The sequence below is a fragment of the Petaurus breviceps genome, unplaced genomic scaffold, assembly GCF_028583685.1.
Source record: "Petaurus breviceps papuanus isolate PSGF00001 unplaced genomic scaffold, PetGlider_PUasm1.0 37, whole genome shotgun sequence".
NCBI classification, from domain to species: Eukaryota; Metazoa; Chordata; class Mammalia; order Diprotodontia; family Petauridae; genus Petaurus; species Petaurus breviceps.
Window position 1 is genome coordinate 48,549,019 of NW_027186296.1, and position 27,877 is coordinate 48,576,895.

The window sequence follows — 27,877 nt, forward strand, 5'->3', positions numbered from 1 at the left end:
ATTCCTTTTCTTTTATACATGTACCTTAATAGCAGCTGTGTCATTAATGTCCTTCTTACTTTCTAAAGATGCTGACCTTTTGTTTTCAAACATTTTGACTCTAGTAAGCACAGATTGTGGTTTCATTGCTGGATCTTCTTCATCTTCAATTATAGTAGGTGGTGGTGGAAGTGGTTTGGTGTTTGAAGGGAGTACTTCTGTCTTTTGAGATGAAGGTATTAGAGAAGGAACACCTGTAGAGCCATGGGAAGAAGGCTCATAATGCCCTGCTTTAGCATTAAACCCTTGTGGTGGTACTTGTTCATAACTTCGAGGGTATGGATCAAAATACTGCTTGGCTTCAGAAGACCTGGACATTGTTGAAGAGTAAGGCTGTGCTTCTGATTTATATCTACCATGAATATCATATCCAGAAGTTGGCTGTTCTTCATATCGTAGGTTAGAGTTTTTAGGGGGTTGTTCATAGCGTGGCCTATTATCATAAGATACTGGGGTTGGTTCTTCAAAACGAGTTTGACCTGGAAAGTAAGCACGTTCTGAAACCTCATCAAGATGCTGTCTAGGGTCAAAGTCTCGAGGGTGCTGATTATCAAAGGAAGGCCTTGGTTGGTAAGGTTGTTTGTCATCATAATATGACCACTGGTCTTCATAAGAAGGTGTGCGATGATCATCATAATGTAGGCGAGGGTCATAACTTCGAGACAACTGATCTGTATAGCTGGTGGAATCATACTTGAATGCAGGTGGTTCAATATCTCTACTGGACTGTTTTTCCGCATAAGGAGGTTGAGGTTCATAGCTCAAATTAGATTCTTTTTCCTGTCTCTGCACTGGGTGGTTAACAGGCAGCTGTTTCATAACATAATTTTGTCTTGGTGGTTCTTCAGTATATTGTTCTTTTCTATATACCTATACAGAACACATAAACTAAGCTGTAAACATCTGGTTTATAAACGCAGTCAAGTTTTATTATATAAAACAAATGAACAACCTGAAAAAAAGGGCATTTTCTGCTAACATCTATAAGGTTGCATTTAGATTAGAGGAAAAGGCCAATTACTAGGTTGTTATTTTGATTGGAAGAAAGCCCAAAGTTTAAAATGCAGGTATGTCATTGGTCTCAGAAACTCTTAAAATAAATCTGAGTAAGAAATAATTGAGTTATTTAAAAAGTATCCAAGTTATGATTTTTTTTCATGTGATTTTTACATTTGAAATGAAGACAATACAGAAAAGCACAGTAGAGTCTCCAGTGAGGTTTTTCACCAAGGTTCTCTGGTAAGCAATGAGGAACTGGCAATAAATAAAAAATAAGCTTAGAAATAAAAATATTCAGCAAAAAGTTTGATTGGAAATATCCATTTTTAGACAATAAATATACATTTGGAAGCCATGCAAGCTAAAACATTTAATAATTCTTACGGATTTAAATGCACTAAGCTACATAAGCCCATAGTAAAAAGCAAAAGGAATCTTTAAAGGGGGCAAAGCAAAAAATGTTCATGTGCTAGCTTGGGACAGCAGCAAGTTAGTGCAACAGTGCAGCACAGGTACCTTTGCCGGATCTATATGCGACGACAATGATGGTTCTTGGTCTCTTAGCACTATTTGAGATGTCTCAGTGCTTGGTGGTGTTAAGGGGCCCGGTTGTGGCTGATAGGAGTTGTAAGGAGCTGGGACTGGCTCCTCCAGTTGGATATTAGTTAGATTTACATTAGGATTAACAGCTGAGGTTGATGCAGGGTGTGTTTCAGACGAAGGGTAAGGGACTGAAGATGAGACTTCTGCTTTCTGTGAAGTGTTTAAAATATTTTAAATATAGTGCTTCTGGTACACTGCTGACTTTCCACTTTAAGTTTTTGTTTCTAATATAATATATATGTTGTGTACACACAGTATAAGTGTACTAGAAAAAAATTTTACTTCCTCATTCTAGTTTTTGGGAAATTATTATATCACTTTCATATATTATATTAAATGAAACCATTTATAAGACTTAGAAGTTATTAATATTCTCACATCCAATTTGGTGACTAATCTTTGTCTGGAAAAAGGACAAAATATATATACTTTCTTTATATCAATTCCCACATTTTAAAACTGAATAATGCACCTACAGCTAGAAAATGTTTAATGTTTGCTGCTTACCTGTTGAGAGGCTGTTTTAAATCCTGGGGAGTCTATTCTATGAATTGGTTGTGGCTGCGCTTGTGGTGAATAAGAAGGGTATGTTTGGCTTTCATGATGCATTCCAGAGGAGTCCTCTCTTACAGGTTCAGAGGACCGTGTAATTGCAGACTCCGGGGGAGTCCCAACCTCATCATTAAGAGTTTCATCTAGTTCTTGATCAGTGTAGGCCCCACCTTCTGTATCTGTGTCTTCATAGTCAGAAGTGTGTCTACTGTCCGTGCTATACATTGAGTATTCACTACCTGGAGCTGACAGGTAGGATAGACGATCATCATGCAAATCAAGGTCATCACTTGTAGCACCATCCGCCTGGGTCAAATAAAAGTAAATTAAAAACTTTATTCAATATTTTAAAAGAGATGACCTTTATTTTTACAAGGGGAGACTGGAAAGGATATTCTCCTCTGGAAAAATCAAATCTACTTGCTTCAAATTTATGATGGATAAAGGTCAAGAAGAACTGTACAAGCATACATGCAGACACACAGAGCATCCCTTGTTAGCTGAAACTTTTGGATGAATCAGATGCTGGCTAATCCAAGTCTTAAGAACCCAACCAAAAGAGTCAAGGAAGGATCTCTGTATCATTCTGGCCTATAAAGCCTAGTTACTGGATTTCTATCCCAGAGCATGAGGAAGAAAGGGAATGCCAATGAGCAAGTTTGCAGAAGCACCAGCATCCTGACTGACTCAACAGTAATGGAAGAAAAACTGTCACAACCAAAGGAACAGCTCTACTCAAGCCAGAATAAAGTATTTTCTTTACAAAGCAATTCTTTAAAAAAGTTGGAAGCTGATATCTGTTTGAAGGTTTTCTGTAGAAAAGTATCACTACCAGAGACATGGTTCACCCCTAAAACTTAGGAAGAAATAAATGATTCCTTATAAAAGAAGTTTCCAAAAGATAAAGAAATGTAGTTATTATATTCTGTTTTACAAGTAATTAAGACATGAATTGATTCAAACATTCCAAGTTCCTTATAGAAGAGAAGAAAAATGAGAAATGTGGGAGGAAAATTTCTTTCTAAATCTGAACTCACTAACCTGTCACTGACTGCTATTAATATGAAACTGTTTACAAGGCTCAATAGCATAGTCCAGTTATTAAAGTACCACCCTCAAAAAGAGGATGCCTCTGGGTTCTTTTAAATACTGAAGCAGAATGCAGAGGGTTCAGTATTGGTTTCTTTTTAAAGGGTGTGGGTGGTTGAGTGGGCATCCTCCACAATCTGAAGCAACACACAAAAGTGAAAAATTCCTTCTTACAGTGGTGAAATGCTAGAAGTAGGCCATCTGGCATGGAATTGAAGACTTCACTGTACAATGTGAGAACTGTGCTTCTCAGTTAACTCTGTAACTGGCATTCTCCAAGAGAACAAGTCCCAATTCTATGTCAGGTGCTCCAGGAGTGTGTCCATCAAGTGGCAGCCTGGGACATGACAGTGAGCACTGCCTCCCTGGTACATTAGACCAATGTCTGTCATGTAGCAATATAGCTCTTGCTTTTGGCAGAACATCTTGTCTAGATGAAAGACTTAGAGCTCTTCAGTATACTAGGTAAGAAATTTCTATCGCTTTATTCTCCTGTTCCCAACTTAAAGAGTTTACTTGCCTGTATTTATTCATACTCCCAATTTTCCAGTGACCTCAAGAGTCACTCAGGTAGTAATGTCTTGGGGAAAGAATCATTCAGAATTAACCACTTCACCCACCTACTATTTGTTTTCAGTTCCCTGAGGTAGCTGATCATCTTAAGAATTATGGAGACTGTGAACACTGAAGGGAACAAGAAGCATGGGTGGACTTAGAACCAGGAAATGCTGCCATGCCAACATCTCTTAAGAAATTCAGTAAAGGGAATTGTGATGGCTCTTCATGGTTTGACCGGGTGACCATAAGACTATCTCAGATAGGAAAGGAAAGAACACTCCATAAGTTGAGTCACTGAAACTTTGACAGGGAAGTCAGTGTTACTTGAAGTAGTTATAAGGGGAAAATTCATACATTCATCTTGAAAACGTGTAAGTGGATATGAGCAAAATAAAACTTGATCTAAACATTTATGATTTTAATATAGTTTAATTTTTGAAATTATTATGATAAAAGATTCAATGCATTTTATAAGGATGAAAAGAGGAAAGTCAGGGGCATCAAAGTAGGAAGGTCATAATAATCTCAGAAGAATAAGTTAAGGAAAATTGAAGGGAGTTTTTACTAGCAACAATTCTAAGTATATGTATTTTCTATAATTTTATTTAAATATATTTCCTCAGCAGAAGCCTTTTAAAGAATACATCTGCACAAATTTGGCTCCATTTTCTATTATCACTGGATGAGAATGATAACAATGTTATCTCATATATTAATGTCATAACACTAAAGATCTGATTACAATCATTTTTATTGTGTGCTGTGAGAGTTAAAATTAATCATATAGCCAAAAGTGTTGTCATAAAAGTGCTTAAGTGGTTTCTTTTACTTACTTTTTACTGTGTACAGTGTCCTACCTGAAATGTCAGTTACTCAACTTTGTCTTATGAATACACATGAACTACTTGCAACCCTTAAACTGGCAGAAGAAAAACCTTAAGTCTGAATACTACTACTTCTAAATGTGAACTTTTATATTTTCTTGCAAAGGCTGTATATTTTTCTGAATAGGCACTGTTGTCTTAAACATGCAGCATGCACTGCCAGAGCTCCTGTAGATAAACAGCCAGGTAGAGGAAAATGGGGGCCATGCCCAGGAGAGGGGTGAGGAGTAGATAGGGAAAAGAGTTTAGCAAAATGGCACCACCATCACAACAATAAAACAACAACAACAAAAACCCCACAAACCAAAAAAACAAAAACAAACAAAAACACAGAGATACCCACAATTTCCCTTTATCATCTATAAACTAAGCTTAAGAAAAACTGACAAAGCTATTATACTGCACTGTCATGACCATATGAAATAGGGATGGCAAAGGGAATTAAAAAATTACTTTGCTTTTAGTTGGGGAAAATATTAAATTTATCTTGAAAAGGAATGCCCATCAAGATTTTGTACAAAACTAATTAAACTAATTAAAGATATCTGCAAAAAAAATTTAATATGAATTTAGTAATAAAGTTCGTCTACCAAATACATGGTCTGAGACCTTTTAATGAGATAGCAAATCAACGAATGGACTAATCAGAATTCTCAAGCTGAGCTTCAAAACCCAGTAAAAGTAATTAAAACTTCATATCCAAACGTAATTTTTTTGTCTCTAAGTGAACCAAAGTTTATTCCTTGCTTCCCCAACTCCTCCCCTTGTATTACTGTCATTTACATGATATAGCAACTTAGAGACATCAAAATATCAAGAGACATCAAAAATAAAAAAATCCTGAAATACAGGACAAACTTTCAAAAAAGTATTAGTGAAGTTTCTTACCTTTCCCTCCGAAACCCAAACCAGCTGGTTTTGCTGTTGCTGAATAGCTTCTTTCAGTGCTCCATACCAACCATCATTCATTGAATTTAAATTAATAGTAGCTGAAAATAACAAAGTATTCATTTGGTCTTGTGGATAGTAAGATCCCAGAAGTTGAGATGTAAGGTCTGCTTGCAGCTCAACCACCAAAAGGAGGTATTATATTACTTGCAAGATAGATGGGAGTGTTTGCAGAGAAAGTTAACTGCCCTGCTGAGTTGTCCCAATTATGAAATGCTATTTCCCTTTAAAAAGTGGTTGATATGGCTAGGATAAGATCAATGATACAATTTCTGGAAGCCAAGAAATGCACACAAGAATAAATTTTGCTATGAAGAAGTGTGCCAAAAGTAGACTTCTTATGCAAAACTTTTTAATAACTGGTTTTTAAAGTTTTCTTGAATGTACTCACTTGTAAAAAGATGATGATTATTTTTACGAAGTTTATGAGATCGTTCATATAATTTTCTGGCACTCTTTCGTGATTCTGGACATAATCGCATTCTCATTGTTTTAACGCCTTGCTTAGAATCAGGATTAAGGAATACCACAATGGGATACCACTGTGCATAATTTAGACGGTCAACAGCATTTGGTGTTACATCTAATAAAGCATGTTTATCCTGCATAAGGGGGGAAAAATCATAATTACAGATCTGTAATTCTCTTCAAAGAAAATAATTCTCATTCAAAAAATGATACTCCAATCAAAGAATGTAAAAACTCCATAACTGTAAAAAATTACCACAGATTGTAATATTAAACAATTTTAGTAGCACAATCATCCAGTCATTATTATTTACTTTAAATACAGAATCAAGAGCTAATTTCATGCAATGACTAGTAGAATTAAAATTGTATTTTATTAAATTAACTCTAAAATAGTTCAACTTAAAGCTACAAACTTATATGTAGCTGAGGCAAAATTAAATACCTCACCTAAATGTGTCATGATATAATCTGGGGGGAAAATATACCAGTAATATTCATTCCTTGAATAAAAATATTAGAATGGTACAGATATCACATAAACATTACATGAAGTAGACAAAATGAAGGAAAAATTCACATTTAACAATATAAAGCACAAAATTTAATTGTTATCCAAGGGTAAGACTGGAGGTCAAATTCAGCCTCAGACATTTACTAGCTGTGTGACCTTCAGCTTTCTGTGTCTCAGTTTCCTCACATGGAAAACAGGGGATAATAATAGCATCCAAGGTAGTTTTAAGGATAAAATGAGATAATGTTTGTCAAGTGCTTTGCAAACTTTAAAGTGCTAAATGATTGTTAGCTTTTATTATGATTACTATTATGCTTCTCATTGATGTTATACAATTGAATTACTGATTTCTACAACTTACCCGATCAATAATTTGCTTAATAGTATGAAGACGTATAATTCCTGAGCTCCGCTGGTCAGTGCCAGCATCTCTAGGTTCACTTTCTAGTAAAAGAAAAAAATGTTACTCAACTTTGTAAGACCATCATCTGGAAATACAGATGCCTAAGCTTGTGAACAGGTTGTATTCTAAACATTCATTTGTAATACCATTATTTAGAACCCCAAATGAATTATAATAAATAGCCGTTATGTTTTGTGGTAAAACCACCAAAAAACCAACTAATCATTAATGCACCTCAGGAATGTAATCACCACCCTATAACATTTCTTCCATGTAAATCTCAAATTAACAGTTACTGAATTCAATGACATGTGTAGGCTTCTATATGGGGATAAAACAAGAAAATAAGACAGTCTTGGGCAACAAGAAAATTGGAGGAGGTGAAGAATTTGTAAATAAGTATTCAAGAAAGTAGGCATCCAAGAAGAGCATATTTATCTTAGAGGGGGTTTGGAAGTTTATTTTGAGCAGTGGAGGAAGTTGCCATATGGGGAGTTTAGATATGCAGATTTCAAGAAAACCAATGAAAACTTTATAAAGGTAGCTGATTTGGGCCTTAAAGGAAAAGACAGATTATAATATAAGAAAAAACCTTCATGAAAAAGAAAAAAAAACAAGTATCCAGAGTTTAAAAGTAATGGTTACACTTTACAAGGTTACAAGGTACAGCCCCAATGGTTCAAGAACATGGATAAAGTATTTGGCAATAGGTCAAAAATATATACAACTGATAAACAGATATAAATTAAAAACATTTTGAGGTTAATATCTCACAATCAAATTGACAAAATTGACAAAAATAATTAAAAGCAGAAAAAGTGGTGCAGCTATAGAAAAAGAAGCATATTTACAAACTACTTACGAAATTACAAATTCATTGCATTAATAACAGATGTTTTTTTACATGACTATGCCAAAACAGTTAAAAAACAGCATAATATATATGAAGGTAAATAAAATGCCGATAAACAAGTATAATGCACATAAGATGTGATTAGGTATAAGAGAAGGTATAGGTATGCATATAAAAAAAGAGATCATTTCAAGCTTAAAGAAAGGGGAATGAGAGGTAGGTTGATGGAAGAATCAGAGCTCAAATGAATAGTAATGACATTAACAAAGAAGACATTGACAAAATGCTATTTCTGCCTCTACTTTATTCAACTTTTCTAATCCTTTCCCTACCCTTCTGTATCATATAGCATAATAGTACTGAAAAAGTTGATCCAATAATCTTTAAAAACTGGGGTTCCTAATTTTTTTCGTGATAGACCTCTTAGAAGTTTTGGTAAGCTCTATGAACTCCTTCTGAGAACAATGTTTTTAAACAAATCCAAGAAAAACGTATTCTAAATGAAACCTATTAATCTGAAATAAAGATGCAATTATTTCCCCCATTTGAGTTCACAGAACCTTTGAACTATATCCATGAACACCATAAGCAAATTAAAAGCCCCTATCAAGAATTAAGAGTCTGGAATACTGGATAGTTTTAGAGTTAAAGCCAGGAAAATCTTGGTTTAAAACCCACCTTTGAAACTTTCTAAGTAACCAAAGGCAAGCCATTTAACTCCCTGAGTCTCACACCCATTTGCAAAATGAGGATAGTAATAATTTTAGTACCTGCTCAAGAGGATTATTTTGAGGATCACATTTTCACACATTAAAAAAATTCTTTTGAGATTGCCAGTTATGAACATTAACATTCAAGGTATCTGTGTAGCACAGCAGAAAGAGTATTGGACCTGGGAGTCAGGAAGACCAGAGTCCAAATTCTGCACTGGACATCAGCTATGTGAACCTGGACAAATGCCTTATTTTCTCAGCTTCATTTTACTTTCCTGCAAAATGGGGATAAGAGCACCTACACCTCAGAAGGCTTTTGACAAAAGTGTAATACAAACCTCAGACTGATATACGTGTGGGTGTATATGCTATTAGAATTTATTAAGACTCCTATACAAAACTATAATTTGATGACACATCATAGTACGGAGGTGACCCTAGGTTCTCAAAGGCTACATCAGCAGAATACAAGCCCTGACAATTGCTCTTACAGAAAAACTGACATTAATAGTCACATAGTTTTTAGACTGTCTATGAAGTTTAACTTGTCTGCTGGTACACTACAAGTGAGATAGCTGCCCAGTGTTTAACAAAACTGGAAGACCTGAATACTAGAAATCTTGACATTCTCAATATAAAGGGAATCTGAAGATGTAGCTAAAAAGGAGGAATGGCTCATAGCTTTTTCTCAGAGATGCAAAAAAAAAAAAGACCTGTCTAGGGAACAGAAAAGGGAAACTATGCTATGTACTGTGAAATACAAATATAAAAGAATAAAACAAGAGCACTTCTAAAACACAGTCTATTGAAGGATAATGTGTATATGTAAGAATTCACATAATAAATATGATATCAAATTGATAAAGCAGAGTAATCAATGTCTAGGAGTGATAAAGACCACCTGATCTGGCAATTAAAAATCATAGAGCAGTTTGAGTTGAGTGATAAGGTTCGAAGACAGACTACAAACACCTTAGTGAGGGGAGATGGCAATGGGTTAGATGGCTTTCCCTAGAAGTATGGCTGTGAGAAAGGAGGAGAGATATGGGACAACAGCTTCACAGAAAAGTCTGGTGGGTATTTTTAAGAGAACAGGAGACATGGGCATTTCTTAAGGAAATAATGAAAAAAATCGTAGAAGAAGTTGGAGAAGACGAAACACAGCAAATTACCAAGTTTTTTTTTTTTTTCCAGTAAAGTAAAAGGCAAGGTCCTCAGGTAGGAGATTAGAGAATTCTAGTACAGAAGGCTTGAAGAGATTGGAAAAGACTAGGATTAGTGGAGAAGATTCTGGAAGTAAAATAGGAAATCAATTAGGGAGGAACAAAAGTACTGCCTTGCTGCCCTGAGGGTCCAAAATAAATTAAGTAACAAATGCATATACCTTGTCAGCAAAGTTGTGCGATTTCATCCAATTTTGTTCAGAAGTACTCAAGTAGCAGTAGAGGAAGTCAGTGATGATAAGAATAATCAAAAGATGAGGTGCACCAAGGAATGAGCAGTGATAAGGAGGCAAGACATTTGAAAGTAGAGGACAGGATGGAGGTGACTTGTTTAATTACAGGTTTGGATTGTGATGGTAGGAAACTGAAGTCAGAGAAGATACTGAGAAAGTACTGTTAAAGGTTGCACTGAGGGCAAGGACAGGGTGAGAAGTGGCAAGGTATAAAAAGAAATGGTGGAAATTATAGTCAGATAGAGGAATGTCAGAATTTTTTATAAAGAAAGCAAAATACTTGTGGGGACTGAACGGTGGGAACCTAGTTGTGATCATCCTATGACTCTCTACCATGTGTGGCTGAAATGAAGTTGAGGAGACTAAAGAATAGGGTACACTTCTTTGGAAGTGTGTACTGAACACTGGCTAGCTGCTCAGCTCTATAAAAATATAATATGAGAAAAAAGACCCACAAGAAAATTAACTTTTGAAACAGTCTATAATCAAATGTTATTTAAAATCTTAAGGTGTTGGAAGGAATATCAAAATAAACATTGAATCCATATAGGATAAGATAGATAGGGTAGGATATTTATCCTAGGATAAGGGTAGAAATTGTGGAGAGAATGTCGATGGAGCCAGTACTGAACTCCTTGAGAAAGGAAGGTAAATTACCAAGGAGCTAAGTTTTTGCTGTTGTTCAGTAATTCAAGACTTCGTGAACCCATTTGGAGTTTATTTTTGGCAAAGATACTAAAGTAGTTTGCCATTTCCTTCTCCAGAGGAGGAAACTGAGGCAAACAGGGTTAAATGATTTGCCCAGGGTCACACAATTAGTAAATGTCTGGTGCCAGATCTGAACTCAGAAGATGAATGTTCCTAACTTCAGGCCCAGCGCTCTATGCACTGAGCCACCTAGCTGCCCCAGGAAGCAAAGCAAAGAGCTCTAACAGTTTGCACAGAGTAAACTTCAAAGGAGAAGTTGTGAATGATGGTGACAAAAGGAGATTTTGAAAATGGCACCTAGAACCAGTAATCAATAGTCTAAATGGTACTCACTTGCCACTTGATAAATATCTGGTTCTTCTCTTGCTAGTTTCTCTCTTGCAACATCAGCAATTGGTCCAAAGATAGTTACAGGTCTGAGAAATCCAGCTATATCAGAGAAACAATTTTGGTGAAAGCAATTCATTTAAGATACTTTTATTTACAAGAATATGGTAGGGTAATGACTAGGCTAATCCTTAAAAAGAAAGCTACCTTCTCGAAGAACAACTCTTTCATAAGCAGGAAACTTAGTTTGAAATGGTTGAGCAGAGAGATCCTCTCTGCTTTTACGTAAGTTTCTTTTAGAGCTACGAAGACCTCGAAATCGCCAAAAGTCAGCACGATCTCCTCCTGCAGTCTTTGGAAGTGTGTACTGAACACTGGCTAGCTGCTCAGCTCTATATTAAAAATATAACATGAGAAAAAAGTCCCAAAAGAAAATTTAACTTCTGAAACAGTTTAATCAAATGTTATTTAAATCTTAATCTCAATATGATTTGAGGATCTCTTATAACAGCAAACAATTTTTAGCATTGAACACAATGATTTGTTTTAGATCATAATTCAATAAATTCACTTTATTACTAGATACATCATTTCACAAAGGAGATGAGTTTAGATCTTTGTTAAATAGAGCATTCACTTAATTTACTCCAAGAGAAGAATAATTAATCATACCTGTTCTTATTAGGGATGATGCCTCTCTCTACCTCCTTATGATTTTTGCCAATTCGTATAGCCAGCCAAGAACCCAGTTTTCCATTGTATAAAGTATCCACTACACGGAACACTTCTCCTTTGTTGAAGCTAAGCCCATAAGGAGATTCCTTTTCATATTCAAAATGTGTTCTAATGTAGAAAGAATCTCCTACATCTGATTCTACAATACGACGATAAACTAAAACAAAACAAAATAAACATGTAGAATATAAATGAAGAGGAAGGAAGCATTTATTAACCACCTACTATGTGCTAAGCATTGTGTGCTTTATAAATATTATTTCATTTGAACTTCAAAATAACCCTGGTTAGGCAGATATTATCATCTCCATTTAACAGTAGAGGAAACTGAGGCAGACAGAGGTTAAGGGTTACATATCAAGTAAGTATAATTAGGTTTAGAATTCCAGTATTCCTGAATAACAAGCAAGTGATCCATCCACTAAGCCACATAATTGCCTCAATGGTTCAAAAGATCAGAAATTAATTTGAATAGGTAATATTTAATTTTTTTTTACTCATGGTATGATTTTACTTTTAAGGTTTAATTCAATTTGATAAACAATTATCAGGCACCTATAGCACATGACAATGTTCTAGGGACTTGAGATGTAAGAATAAAAAAAATTATTAGCCCTCAGTGAACTTTTACTTTCAAATCTTCTAAACAAAAACCTGAAGTTTGGAAAATCTAGTGGAGAAAGGAGGAAATCTTAAAAATATTAAGCAAACTACTAAAATGAAAATATTGCCATAAAATTTTCATATTAATAGGAGTCTCGTTTTTCTCAATGGAGTATATTCAAAAAGATTCTGTTTTGTCAATTTTATCTATGATTATTAGTCTCTCATAAATACCACAAGAAAGTTGCTAACAGTTTATAAATAAAACTGAGATGCAGCTCATTTTCCTTTACTGGTTTTATTATAGAAAAATCTAATAAATCACCATTTAAGATTGAAAACTGCTTCCTCTACAGGAAGCCCCCTCTCTTTATTTTTTATATTTTTTCATGTTGGCATAACTATGAAAATAACTTACCATCCTTCTTTTTCTGTGCCAAGATTGTCACTTCTTCTCCTTTAGGGAGGTCAAGCAAGAAAAGCACAGCTTCTTCTCGGATGATATTTGTGAAGTCTACATTGTTTACCTGTTAGAATGTAGTTCATAAAAATCATCCTATGATGTACAATGTAAGTTATTTCTGCAGAAGTGAACAACCCCTCCACCCCTTGAATTTCAGGGTTATCTAACACAATATATTATAGCTTTTGTTTTTTAAAGGGGGCCTCAGAGAAAGAAAAAATTTTTATTCAAAATTTTTAAATAAAACCTGGATGTATTATAAGTTAATTTAACGTCAAAGTATCCTCAGATAAAAAGGTAGGCCTAGGGGTGGCTAGGTGGCGCAGTGAATAGAGCACCAACCCTGAAGTCAGGAAGACTGGAGTTCAAATCCGGCCTCAGACACTTATAGTACACACACACACACACACACACACACACACACACCCCTACCTAGCCGTGTGACCTTGGGCAAGTCACTTAACCCCAACTGCCCTACCTTCCCCTCTCAAAAAAAAAAAAGGTAGGCCTAATTGAGCCTCAAAACTCAATGCAAGATCTCACTTTTCTAAGAAAGGTAGAAAAATTCCCACTTCTAAACACAATTACCAATTCAACTTTTTTCTTTTTTAAAAAAATTATATCTGGGGTGGCCAGGTGGCACAGTGAGTAAGAGCGCCGGCCCCAGAGTCAGGAGACCTGGGATTGGTTCCGGCCTCAGATAATCGGCACCCATACAAAAATAACTGGCCGTGTAACCTTGAGTAAGTTACTTAACCTTGATTGCTTTAATTAAAAAAAAATATATATTTATATATATATATATATATATATCCATCTTTAGGCCACTTCTTCTAAAAATGGCCAAAGCTAAATGCATAAGAAAATCGTTATACTATGTCATTCTAATCAAAATAAAACTGAGAAAAGGAATAAAAATAAAGGCATTTTGAATGAAAACAGAGGTAATGGCACCTCTCTTCAGCTGGATTTCAATAATGTAAACATTTAGAGATTTGTTTGATGCTTCAAAACACTATCATATTCATTCATATTAATTTTCCATTATATGAGATCCATTAGTAATGAATCCCTCTCATTTAATTAAGTTTACAGGAAGTTTATTATTATACCTTTTAGAAGTTAAGCATATTTTAAGAATGCTAAGTTGAAAACAATATAACCACCATGCTAAGCATTCATGGAAAAACATTCTTAAAATCACAATCAATAAGAGAAATTAATAATGATTCTAAAACCCCTGTAAAACTGTACTATTTTTCATGATCCAATCCCTTTTGAATCATGCATCTGTTATAGTCAAGGCAATTCAAATCTTAGCAAAAAAGTATTTATTAAGGGCATAGCAACTATAAAGTACTATGGAGAAAATAAAATTATCATGATAATAGTAACAATTATAACAGCTAGCATTTATATAATGCTTTAAGGTTTACAAAACACTTTACGAATATTATCTCATTTGATCCTCACAACAACTCTGGGAGGTAAATGTTATTGTTATTCCAGTTTACAGGTAAGGGAATGGAGGCTGACACTTGCTCAGGGATACACAGTATGAGTCTGCGACTGGATCTGAATAGGTCTTTCTGCACACTATTCATTCCACCACCTAGTATGCATGCACAGAACAAAATAAACAATGGTATAAGATGAACAATTCAAAATGTGCCACAAGGCCGTTAATAACTAATTACCAAATAACAAGCAAAGACCCAAATACTGCTATAAAATGAAGGAGTTGGAACATATTATTTAAGGTCCATTCCAGGTTCAGGAACCTTGAACCATGGCTAGAATTCTGATAAGTAAGAGAAGAATATATGATGAAGGAGGGACAGTATGAGTAATAATGTTCAGATGACAGTGAGTATTTCAGTGTGGTTGTGGTAGAGGGTCTGTGTCATAGGAAGAACAAAAAATAAGTTAGGAAAGATAGGCTGGAATATAAAAGGTTTGTTTACATGCCAAGTTAAGGAGTTTGAACTTCATCCTTTAGATGGTTTTTGTCCAACTTCTGATCCAGCAAATAACATCATAAAACCATTGGTTAATGTAAAAATATCAAGTTGCATTACTATATTATCATAACACAAGTCCTGTACTAGCAGGAATCTTCTCCTTTGCAAATGTTTAGCTATTTGGCCTAAGAGGCTGGCACTGAAAGTTACAATCTTATGACTTCTGTTTGACATTTCTTTCTAATTCTAAAAGAACTTTAAAATCACACAAGTTAATATACTGACATACCCTGAGAATTTGGTCGCCTTCTTCTAAGCCTTCTTTAGCAGCAGGGCTGTCTTCCAGAACTCCAGCTACAAAGATTCCTACATCATTACCACCAGCCAAACGTAAACCCACACTGTCTCCTTTTCTGAATTTTACCAGTTTCATGCTTGGCCTGTAAAATTAGAAATTTAATATATAATTCTTAAGAGAGGTTCTTAACATGAAAAAGGCAACAAAAACACTAAAATGTAAACTGAAAAGATTGTTTACTTTTAACACTTCACAATGATCCTCAATTTGCTTAGAAAGATGTAATGATTCATAGTTCAAATTCACAGTTAGTAATACTTTCTTCCTCTACTTAACATAAATCAATCTAAAAATAATGACAAGCTCTTAATATAAATGTGAATTAAACAAAATCTTATCAAATAACTACTGTGTGAGGAATACTATGTTAGGCATTGGAGAAACTAAAAGTTTAAGATACATAAAGGCACCTAGACACAGAGCTTAAAAGTTTAGTAAGGGGATATAGCGGAGAAACTCGACAATACGTTAGAAGTATATGAGTTGTTCAGGACATACACCTTGAGAATTTATTGTGGGATGTGGTGCAAAAAGGTGATTTAAAAAAAAAAGCCAAAACCCTCATTTCTATGAGATAGCTTTCTAATATTCTCAAAATTCTTGAAAAGGGGAGTACTGTAAAAAGTAATTTTTTTTTTTCAGATTTATCAAATACATTTGAGGATCAAGTGAAGAAATGAGCACAGTCCTTCATATGAGGCAACATGGATTAATGAATAAGGTACTGGGGCTTGGGGATCTAGAAAATCTACATTCAAATTCAGCCTCAGATACTTAAGAGCTGTTTGGGCATTTAACATGTCTCTGTTTTTACATATGCACATTGAAAAAGTTGGACTTAACTAAAAAGTCCCTTGGAACTCTAAATCAGAGACCCCCATTACCCACAACAACTCATACCTGGATATAGGGCCACTCAAACTTTGAAAGAGAAATTTAAGAATTATCTGGCCAGAAGAAGTAGTTAAAGCTATGCATGTAAATGGATTACAAAGTAAAAAAGTATGTTAAAGAGAAGATGAATAATGACAAAACCCTAAAGGGAAAAGAAGAATAAAACTAGCCTGCAAAGGAAACAGAGCAAGGAGAGGCAAAAGCTAGGACGATGCAATACTTTGTATAGTGAAGAGACTATCCAGAAGGAGAAGTGGTTCACAGCATCAAATGCTATAAGAAAGCCAATGATTTTAAGACATGAAAGAGGTCACCGGATTTGGTTACTAGGAGTCACTAGCAGCCCAGAATGAAGTTTCCTACTATCTTCTGGGTCTTATTGCTCTCTAGACTACTGGGCACTATAATATAACCTGGTAGTGTACCCAAAGAGGTATACTTTACTACGTGGCTTTATTACAAGCCTTATCACCGTCCCCTTAAAGACTTCTGGGTCTTTTCATCTGCCCTGCAGCTGAACTCTATAAATATGTTGTCTGATTCAATTAAAAATGTGACCACTTTAAGAGGAGGTCTCTTTTTTTAATTTGTATTGCCACTACTTAGCATAATGTTGGTGTTTAATAAATGCTTTTTGATCCATTTATTTCATTCAAGAGCTGAGGCCTGGAGGAAACAGGATCAAAGGTACAGGTAACCTATCAGGTAACAGAGCTATTCATTTTCTTGTTAACTGAAGGGAAGGAAAGCATAAATGACAGTACAACACCGCTGGACAGTCTTAGTAATTAAGCCTTTGACTACTTTGAAAAAATTAAGTAATTAGTCTGGGGGAAGAAGGAATAGGGAGGGAACTGGGGCTTTGAGAAAAGTAAGTTAAAAAACACTTATAAAATACCTGTACTACTTTAGGTATTAAGCCTCTTTAAAAAAAGACTATTAAATACCCATACTACCAACATTCCCACAACTGTTGTGAGGAAAAAACTTTGTAAAAGCTTAGACTACTATATAAGTTAGGTCATTATCTTAAAATTTAAAATGCTGAGGATTCTCTACCAAAAAACATGTCATTAAAACCTCATAGTAGTAGTAGTGGTGATAACCAAGATGACTAATATTTCAAAGAGTTAAACTAAAATATAAACATTCTGGCCAATTGATCTAATGTGTGATAATGATGCCTATCTTGAATGTCTCAGTTCATAATTGCATTTAGGTGAAATAAAAACCTGGTGGCAAACCAATGTTCAAAACAATTATAGAAATTTTACCTGGCTAAGAAGCCATTAATATAACATTTCTGTGACAAAAATGCAAGAGGCTCTTCAATCTAATTCATAAATTAGTAGAAATTTCATATTTTACTATTACTTTCATTTTAGATCTAGAATGATGACATGATATAACACTGAACTATATTATTTCTAGATTGCTTACTATATATCCTCAACATTGGAGGAATAGACAAGATAAATGAATGACTATACAGTAATTGTAATCCTCAAACCATACTAGATACTAAGATTTACAAAAGAAAATCACAAAGTACAAATCATTTAGTATTTGCTTACTGGTACTGTTTAGATGTCTCTTAATCTCTCATCCATTTTCCTGACCTCACCCTTACATGAACTCTACATACTAAGGCAGTGTGCTGTTTCAGAATTCTATTACTAGAGCTTTATCATACCATGATAACTGAAATATATAGTGAAAATGGTATCATTTCCATCAAGGGAAAAAGTGGTCTGGTCCTTAATAAAAATTTAAGTTAATCAACTATTTTTCCTTTTGTGTACTGTTCTTTGTTTGAAATTTTATTTTTTAAATCTGATATACCTTTTACTGATCTGCCTAGAAAAATAAAAATTTCCTATTTACTGGCTTATTCAGGAACATAGCAGATAAATGACAGGTTGCTATAACTTTAGGATCACAAGACTTTGTGAAATTGGTCAGGATAGAAAACAACTTTTCTAAAATTTCAACCACAGAAAATGAGTTAAACAGAGGTATGTGACTCTCAAAGTGAGAATGTCACCTTCCCAGATTCAAATGAGTTGTGTATCAAGATTGACATATAAACAAGAATGGTAAAAACATTAAGTAAGGGTATTAAACAGCCTTATGTGATTTAATGGCATCCTAAAATATTTTGAATAATGTGTTACAGTGAATGTACTCTTTCTAAAAACCAAATAACTTAGAATCATATTACCGAAGTATTCCATCTTCGTGAGTTGAATTAGGAAGAAGACCATCAGAAGGACTAACAGGTAAATCCACATCTGGCTGCCCAACTTGAGCATACACAGGTTTTGGCTCTGAGGAAAAATTAAAGTTGTATAGAATTCATTATTTGAAGAATAAAACACAAATACAGACACAAAAAAATATTGACTCCAGATTCATCCACATAAATATAAAATAGGAAATCCTAACAATAAGATATAATATATTTATAAGAATGGCAGCAATTCCCAAAACTATGTAACAAAAGTCCATACACACCATCTGCTTGTCAATTTTATTGTTTTGCCAAGGCACATAAGCTGCTGCCTGCAACAGCATCAATCTATTCTGGATGCTGTCTTTCCTCTAGAAAAAAAGGGTACAAAAGAATACACAAGGGATTGAGTAATAGCTAAACCCTAATTCTCTCAAAGTCCTGTTCTTTATTTCCCATGAGTTCATATATCTAATACTGACAGACTAGACAGACATGCAAGGTTAAAAAGTGAGAAGATTAGAAAGTAAGTAATGAAAAATAAGGGGAAAGTTTATCTTTCTGGAAGAGAGGGATATTGGGAAAGGATGTATATGACAGAAATAGATAAATGAAGAGATAACATTAAAGAGGAAGGTATATGCTATTGACAATTTCTATTAAATCACTTTAAAGAATTAAGAATAACAGTGTTCTTGTCTCTCTCAGAGTTACATCCTTTTGTTTGCTTGCTCTCATACTCTGTCTCTAAGACACACACATGCACAAGCACACACACTTTTTTAGTACTCAATGTTGGGGGTTAAATTATAATAAAGGAAATAGGTAAAATATTTGTAAAACAAAATTCCCTTACCCTTTTAAACTGGGATCAGACTAACGTAACTTTGATATTTAAAGTGGTCTCTAAAAATCTGGATTAGCCAATGTGAGGTAGTTTGTTGAAATCTGGACAACTGAGGAAGAACAATATAAGGGCTAAAAAGGGATGGATTTCTTTCCCATTATATATGTATCCAAGAATTACCAAGGTATTTTATCACAAAACTTATTTCATCCATCTCCCTACAAGGCACTAATTCATTTCCTTTCGAAATAAGGCATGTCTCCACCATTTCTAGTATGATATCATTAATCGATATCTACAATTAATCAAGATTAATTTGGCTGCAAAGGCAAGCAATTCTCTGCCATTTTGTCTCTATAAGAAAGGTCTCAAGGAGAAAAATCATTAAGACATTTAAACCATGTTAATATGATTACAGCACTTGTCCAGGCACCTCTCGTGGGACAACAGATTAAAATATCCAGATTTTCGTGCAAAACTTTGATAAACTGGAATATGCAAAGCTGTTCTGTGTATTATGGTATCTAACAAATATCCATAATTACCCTTTAAATAACAAAAACTTCTAAACTGAACATTTTGAGAAATTTTTACACTCAAAAGTATAACATCTTTAAAATGTTCTCCACTTATCCTAATCCATCTTTTTGTTAACATTCTTTAAGTTACATGTGTAGTGTTACATTACTTAATATTTTTTCAATTTTACCTGGAAGAGTAGGGGTTTGTTTTTCATTCCTTTCAACTACAGCTTCTTCCACAGTTTTAGTAGCTATGAGATCATCTAAGTTTTTTACAGGTGTAGAGACTGCTCCAGGTTTGGAATTCCTCTCTTCTTCTCTGCTCCGGAGACTAAATATTTTGTTTAATAGAAAACAAAGAAGAGGAAGAAAAAGTTCATTTAGTCTAAATATGGGTTGAAGTTATCCCTTCTTATGGAAAAAAAAAACCACTTCACTAACCTTTAACGCAGAAAAATGAATCTTACTAATGTACTTTAAATATATAATATCAAGAAATATATCAAAGAGCTGTAACAAATAAAAGTTTGCGTAGCTTTGAGTAGGCACATCTACCCAATAATCTATGATATATAATATTATCCTTTTTAAATTTCATATATTAAAATGGCTTCAGAATCACAAACAAAAATTTAACTAAGGCACTGCCTCCTATCTCTAACAAGAACAGAGCTATTTTTAAATCTTAAAGGTCAAAACTCTTCTGTTTATGAAGCCAAGTAATTATTCCAAATATAATTCAACACATATACAATTAACCTAAACATTAAAAAAAATATAAAGCATAATGAACTCCTATGCAAAACAAGCACATTTTAGAAAAGATAGAAAAGGAAAACATGTATTTCTGTAACTGTTTTTGCATTTTTAAAAAAGTTCAGAAGCCTTTTAGGATATATTAAGAGATAAGAAAGAGCTATTTTAAGAATATATATGGGAGAAACTTAATTAAGATACTTCTACATAAACCAATAACTCTAATTCTATTGCAAAGAGAATTATTACTTAGGGATTTAAAAATAAAACACTTTCAACAAAGTTATTTGTATTTCATGCACAACAAAAATTGCAAAAATTAATACTGTTATATCCTTTTATTTGAACTTAAAAGTATCTTATACCTAAATTATGAATGTTAACAAATAACTTTGTTCTAACAACTATCTTCATGACCCATTTACTTTCATTTTAATATAAATGTCCTCAAAAATTGCATAGTATTTATTATATACACCAAAGCTTTTCTGTGTGCAATTGAATATCTATAGCTTTGGATATCTCTACAGATATATCACTATCTTCTCTGACCATTTTAATGAATACCTTCATTATCTGTTGGATATCCCCACCTGGCTGTCATAATGGCACTATATACATGAATGTATTTGAGTATGTATGTATGTATGTATGTATGCATGTATGTATGTATGTATGTGTGCATACAGAAATGTTCCTCCCTTTATCTCTTTAACCCTAGAAATAACATCAAGGAGGTAAATTCAAAATTAACCTTCCAGTACTTCCTAACTACATTAAAATGTTACTAAGTTTTTAGTGCACTTCCATTACCAGCAACAAGATGGAGCCCTTACATTACGTTTTAAGTGACATCAATTTAAAGACACATTTTATGCCAACAGCTATTTCAAATATTGTTATGAATTATCTTCCTACTCCAGGATTTCAACATGGCATAAGAGATAGAGGAGTTATGAACTATTCAAATGAAACACAAGCTCTGACAAATCCTGCACCAAGCTAAGAAGGTTGTGAATATGGTTTGGCAAAGGAAATACCCTATCTGAATTTACTGGTTCTCTAGGGACCAATCCAGATAACTTTTTGGAAAAGTCTTCTCAAAATGGGCTAATTTCTTTTCAGTTGTGACAAATAATACATGTGTGGGTTATAATCTACAACGGTGAAGCAAATACCTTTACCAATGAGATCCCTGAAATATTATGGTCATGGGATTAAACTTCTCCTTTATCCTGTCCCCACATAGATAATGATTACAAATTTCTAATATGTCATCTATAGTCAGCGCCTCTACTTTTTCCCCCTTTTCAGTGGATCCTGATCCTTTTGTGATTTTACCAGCACTTTACTGAAACTTCATTCAAAGGTCATCAGTAACCTAGTTAACAAATACAATGGCCTTTTGTTCTCTTCCTCCTCAGTCTACCTATACCAAAGATTCTTAATTTGGTGTCCCATAAACTTAGAAAAAAACTTAGTTGTATTTCATTACAACTGGTCTCTTTTTATGATCTATGTATTTCATTTTGTGAAATTAAAAACATTATTCTGAAAGGGGACCATAGATTGCCACAAGAGGTCCACAATATAAAAAAGGTTAAATAGCCCATTCCTGCTCATGACTGCTGGCCAGCCCCTCCAGGTTACTCTAATGTGACACAGTGAGTGCTCTCCTACTTCGCACTTCTCTTACCTTTGCTGCTAGTCCCTTCACTGCGTTCCATTCGAGCTCCTTTCTCATTCCATACTTTTCTCTGCATCTACACTCCCGTGGTAACCTCATCCACCTAGAGCTCCAGCTCTCTCCTTTATGTGGAAGACACCCAAATCTATGCCTCCAACCCCACCCATTTTAATGAACTACATACCTTTATTTGCAGCTATCTGTTGGACATCTCCACCTGGCTGTCATACTGGCACTTCAAGCTCAATAATGGAGGTAGGGACCCTTGCTTTTCCCTGATGTGCAGCAGCACATTTACAAACCTACAAATGTGCTACAGAATGAAAAATGTTAAAAAGCACTATTGAGATAAAGTGCTTTTAACTCAATTACATCAAATATGATGACTAGTTCTCACTTCCATGGATTAGGTGGCCAACAGGAAACAGATTCTCATTAGACCAAAGGTAAAATTCAAGATGATCCTGGTCCTCACAATGCTCAGCAAGTAGTAGGCATGCAATAAATATCCAGTTATTGACCGATTATTTCACATATGCTAACCTTTAAATTTATTCTAATTAATGTGTGATGATACTCTCAGAATCAGAAAAATGTTAATTTCACCAAATAAACTGATTATTACCTCTGAAGATTAAGACTTCTTTACCACAAAATCCCAGCAAGCTACCAATTCATCACCCAAAAAACCAGTTGCACTTGTTATTAGTCATATTTACAATGGACAAAGAAACTATAAAGTCAAATTTAATCACCTGATGAAATGCCTAACCCACCCCACATCCTTTTTCCTGGTCACTCCTATCTTCCACAAAGTTAAAAAACAAGAGGTCAAAAAACAAGTAACAAAGATGGCTAAAAGCAAGAATGTGGCAGTATGAAATGTAATTTCCAAAACTCTTATATGTAACTCAACTGAACTTATTAAGTCAATTGACCCCAAGCACCCAATGCTGTACAAAGTTAAAATATAGGCCCTGTCCTCAAGGAGTTTATAACCTAATGGAAGGAATCAGACATAATATGAGGCAGAAGCAAAAAACAGAGTCCCAAAGTTCTCTAACAAATATATCTAAGATACCTATTAAATTTCAACTTTCTTTCAGACTTAAGAGTTAAGTACTAAATTTAGAGATTTTTAAAAACCTTAAATTAAAGGATAAATAAAAAGCATGTAAAAGCAACAAAATTTTCTTTCAGAACTATTAAACAGTCCCTACTTCAGCAAGAACAGAGGTACCATGGTCACTTGAAGGCTATGCCTACAGAGCACATGTTGTATCCAAGAAGCTACAAAAGCTCAGAGTATGGCTTGGCTACTGAATTGATGTATTATGAACCATTTTGGCTAAACTTGGAAAAGCTTACAATCAAAAGGTTAGCCATGAAATGATGGGATTTTTTTGGCCTCAAAAAAAATCAAGATGCTTCATGATGGTAAAGAAAGCGTATCATCTGCTTTGATGGAGTAATGTTAGATTCTTAAATATAGGACCTATAACTTTACTGATACAGCAAACTTCCTCTATTAAACTAGAAGGGCTGTAATTTAAGAACACCTTGAAGGACCAAGCTGTGTCAATTGACACAGTGTATATGAGCACATTAGAGATAGGAGAAAGAAAACTTTATTTCAAAGCAAAATTTATAATATTTACTTGCAATTATTTGTATTTAAAATGCATCTGCACAATAGAAAAATTTTAGTAAAATTGTAAAAAAAAAAAAGATTTTTTTTTTTTAAATTCACTTGATGCACTTGGTTTTTCCATTAAGTCAGGATAATGAAACCCTAATAATACACATCAGTAGTTACTCTGTAACTTACAGTCTTAGAGAGCTACCTAGGGAACTTGAAGAGATTTTAAGTGGCTTGCCCAAGGTAATAAAGTCAGTATATGACAGATGAACCTTGAACCAAATTATCCTGAAACTTCAGGGGCTGGTTCTCCATCTACTTTATCATGTTGCTTCTAAATAATTTTAAAATATTACTGAATCAAATTAGTTAATGTGAATGACAATGGAAACCTGATTAATATTTATTTTAGAGTAACTTCCCAACATTCTGAATAACTAAAATAAAATTTTTATTAGTTAATTATTATTAATATAATAGCCCAAGTTGGGGGGGAGGAGAGGATCTACATGTGAAGCAAGATTTTCTAATAAAGAGAGACTGTCTTGATTCAAAAACTATTTATTTGGAGTATAGTTCTCTACAATGATCTACGTGGGAGAAGCGTAAATAAACATAGTTCAAGTCTTTTAAGCCACCAGAGATTTTCTAAATTCCTTTAAGCAGATGGAATATATTTCATATATAGTCAAGTTATTAAGATCTGTTTTGCAAAATTACATTTTTTCCACAAAACATATTATCTCAATTTTGCTTAGCATCTCAATTTAAGCTACCATCTCATGTTTTAGTAATTCAATATTAATATCATGCAACATTCTCCAAACAACACACTTCATTAGTGCTAATTCAACTAAATTCAAGAGGTAGTAGAGCTGACTAAATTTTAATTCTGTCAGGAAAACTTAAGACTTCAGATGAGTAATGTAAACAGTACTAAAAGGTAGAATATTTCAAATATTTATCAAATTCAAGCCCTCTAAAAGCATACTTATAGAACTTTATAATCCTTACATCTAAAAAATTAACTGGTAAATGAAAATCAGAACTTATTTATGCATTAAAGACTCACATTTAAAATGCACAGGGCACACAGAAATTTAAGTAATTGTTCTTAGCATAAGACCCATTCTAAGTACAAGTCTCTATTATTAATTTCCAAATAGTTCATTTAAAGATGTATTTAATAAAGATTGTTTAGCTTCCTGGAATAACTAAAGTAAGGCCTAAGGGAAAGCAGGAATGCAAGAAAGCAGGCAGAAAGGAAACAAACATTTATTAAAGTAATTATTATGTGGCAGACACTATGCCATTTGACATTTTACATTTGACAAAATTTCTATTTTACGGTTCAATAAACTGAAGCAGACAGAGGGTAGGGTAATTTGCCCAGTATTACAGCTAATAAAGTGTATGAAGTTGGATTTGTACTCATATCTTCCTTGCTTGAGGCCCAGCTCTCTATCCAGTGCCACCTAGTTGCCCTAAATAATACAAAAGACTGAAATGAAGACAGATTCCAAAGGGTACGTTCTCTATGGCCTTATAAGAGAGATGTAGATGTAAATGTAAATGTGTCCTAAGAAAGTAAAAAAATAGGGGGCGGCTAGATGGCGCAGTGAGTAGAGCGCTGGCCCTGGAGTAAGGAGGACCTGAGTTTGGATCCAGCCTCAGACACTTAACACACACAAACAAAAAACCTAGCCGTGTGACCTTGGGCAAGTTACTTAAACCCAATTGCCCTCAAAAAAAAAAAAAAAAGAAGGTAAAAAATGCAAACAGAAGATAGAGAAAAGGCTCACAAACAACCTTTACCTCTTCAGAAGCTGAAAGGAACACAGGGAACAGAAACTAGCAACTGGAGATATAAACAAGAAAGAAAATATAAATAGTAAGTGCCTTTCAGCCAAAACAGGATGATATATCTAGAGGTTAAAAAGGATCTCAGAAAAGTTAGGTTCTTAATTTTTTGTGTCATGGATCTTTTCTCAAAAAAAAAATTAAACATGAAATATACATAGTAAAATTATAGAGAAAATCAATTATATTGAAATGTAGTTATCAAAAGTAAATTCTTTAGGGAGCAGCCAGGTAGCACAGTGAGTAAGAGCACCGGCTACAGTGTCAGGATGACATGTGGATCGAATCCAGGCTCAGACACTTAGCACCCACCCAGAAACACCTGGCCGTGTAACCTTGAGCAAGTTACTTAACCCCAATTGCTTAAAAAAAAAAAAAGTAAATTCTTTAATTCATGAACTACAAGTTCAGAGCCTCCCTTCAGTCTAATTATTCTATCTTCCTCTACTCAGTAGCGTCTGACTCTTCAAGGACTCATTTGGGGTTTTCTTGTCAAAGATACTGGAGTAGTTTGCCATTTCCTTCTTCTGCTCATTTTATAGATGAGGAAACTAAAGTAAACAGGGTTAACTGACTTACCCAAAGTCACACAGCTAGTAAGTGTCTAAGGAAAGATTTGAACTCAGGTCTTCCTGACTCCAGGCCTGAAGCTCTATCCACTGCAACACCTAGCTAGGTAGCTCCTTTTGTTAAATAGTAAGGCCTTATCGTAATAGTTTTGTTAATTTTCCCCCCTTTCTTTTGACTTTAAAGAATACTATTTGTTATATAGATGATAGCCCTCTTTGGGGAGGAAGGTGAGGGACATCGGAAAATTGTTATAATATAAAAAACAAAGAACAAATAAAATCATTTTTCCCCCCTAAAGAGGGGTGGGTGGTTGTGTGTGCCTGTGTGTTCCACTGCAAGATCACAGATGTAGCACTAGAAGAAATCTTAAAAACAATAAATTGCTTTTTTATTTTACAGATGAGAAAACTGAGACCTGGGTTGTTTAGCTAACTTTCAGATAATATATGTCAGAGAGCTTGAATTTGAACCCAGATCTTTTGAATCCAAACACAGCATTCCTCCCATTCACTACTACTCTTCTACAAGCAGTACCTAGTTATTTGCACAGAGATCAAGGAGTGAGATGACAAGAACCTGAAACTGAAGCCTGACACTGCTGGATGTGTGACCAGAGGTGAGTCACTTGGCTTATCTAATTGGTAGTTTTACACATACTACTCCTCCCCACTCCACCCCTATCCTAAAGTGGCTGGATCAGGTGATCTATCCAGCACCTTTCAAATCTTAAGTCTACAGACTTAAAGAGTCTATCCTAAAGAGTCATATATAATCACAACTGCTTACAAAATCATTTAGTGACACACATAGAAATCAGAGTTAGAGTCACAAATTTCACTTAGGATGAGAGATTCAAAGGGGCATCCCAAGTCACCTTAGTCCTTGTCTAAGCCTAACACATCCTTGCCAGTCAGAATTCACCACTGTTTGAATAATTCTAGTGATGGGTCATGTGTTCTACATCTAAAAGTAACCAACGTTCCATTTCTTCAGTTATAATTGTTACAGAAGGTGTCAACCTAATGTATAGTCTCATCAACTTTAACCAACTGGTTCTATTTCTGTCTGCCTATACAACACGGACTCAATTTCTCCTTCTGTTAAAGAGAACTTATAATGCTTGGTTTTAAGATACTTGTTTTTTCTTCTCCAACAACAAATGAATGAAAAAACATTTATTAAGTACTTACTACATGAAAGACAAACACTGTACTAAATGCTGGACAGCGAAGTAGTACAGTGATATAGTGTTAGGGCTGGAGTCAGAAAGACTAGTCTTTCTGAGTTTAAATCAGGGGCCAAACACCGCTGTGTGACCCTGGGCAAGTCACTTAACCCTGTTTGCCTCACTTTCCTCATCTATAAAATGAGCTGGAGAAGGAAATGGCAAACCACTCCAGTATCTTTGCCAAGAAAACCTCACAGGGTCATGAAGAGTCAGACACAACTGAACAACAACAACAAATGCCAGAGATACAAATCCAAAAGTAAAGACAATACCTGACTTTAAGGAGCTTATTTTTTTTTCAGCTAAATTTCTGTTTTTCAAATATTTTTGAAAATATAGTTTTCAATATAGTTTTTTCTTTTTTAAAAAATATCAGACATCTCCTACTTTCCTACTCACAGCCACACTCAT

General features: G+C 34.4%; 1 protein-coding gene across 7 annotated transcripts in view; it reads right to left on the reverse strand.

Annotated features, from left to right (window-relative positions):
- TJP1 (tight junction protein 1) overlaps positions 1 to 27,877 on the reverse strand; it is a 206,317-nt gene that overhangs the window by 14,572 nt on the left and 163,868 nt on the right. For 4 of the 7 annotated variants that reach the window (XM_069098435.1, XM_069098437.1, XM_069098436.1 and 1 more), the window contains exons 9-21: positions 19,915 to 20,057; positions 18,350 to 18,455; positions 15,166 to 15,316; positions 12,871 to 12,979; positions 11,787 to 12,006; positions 11,322 to 11,506; positions 11,121 to 11,216; positions 7,016 to 7,098; positions 6,064 to 6,274; positions 5,613 to 5,713; positions 2,149 to 2,499; positions 1,555 to 1,791; positions 25 to 909 (exon numbers count right to left, since the gene is read on the reverse strand). In XM_069098435.1, the coding sequence (XP_068954536.1) occupies positions 25 to 909; positions 1,555 to 1,791; positions 2,149 to 2,499; positions 5,613 to 5,713; positions 6,064 to 6,274; positions 7,016 to 7,098; positions 11,121 to 11,216; positions 11,322 to 11,506; positions 11,787 to 12,006; positions 12,871 to 12,979; positions 15,166 to 15,316; positions 18,350 to 18,455; positions 19,915 to 20,057 (2,878 nt within the window). The remainder of the gene's footprint in view (positions 1 to 24; positions 910 to 1,554; positions 1,792 to 2,148; positions 2,500 to 5,612; positions 5,714 to 6,063; positions 6,275 to 7,015; positions 7,099 to 11,120; positions 11,217 to 11,321; positions 11,507 to 11,786; positions 12,007 to 12,870; positions 12,980 to 15,165; positions 15,317 to 18,349; positions 18,456 to 19,914; positions 20,058 to 27,877) is intronic. The other 3 variants (XM_069098441.1, XM_069098440.1, XM_069098438.1) reach the window with 1 other exon arrangement.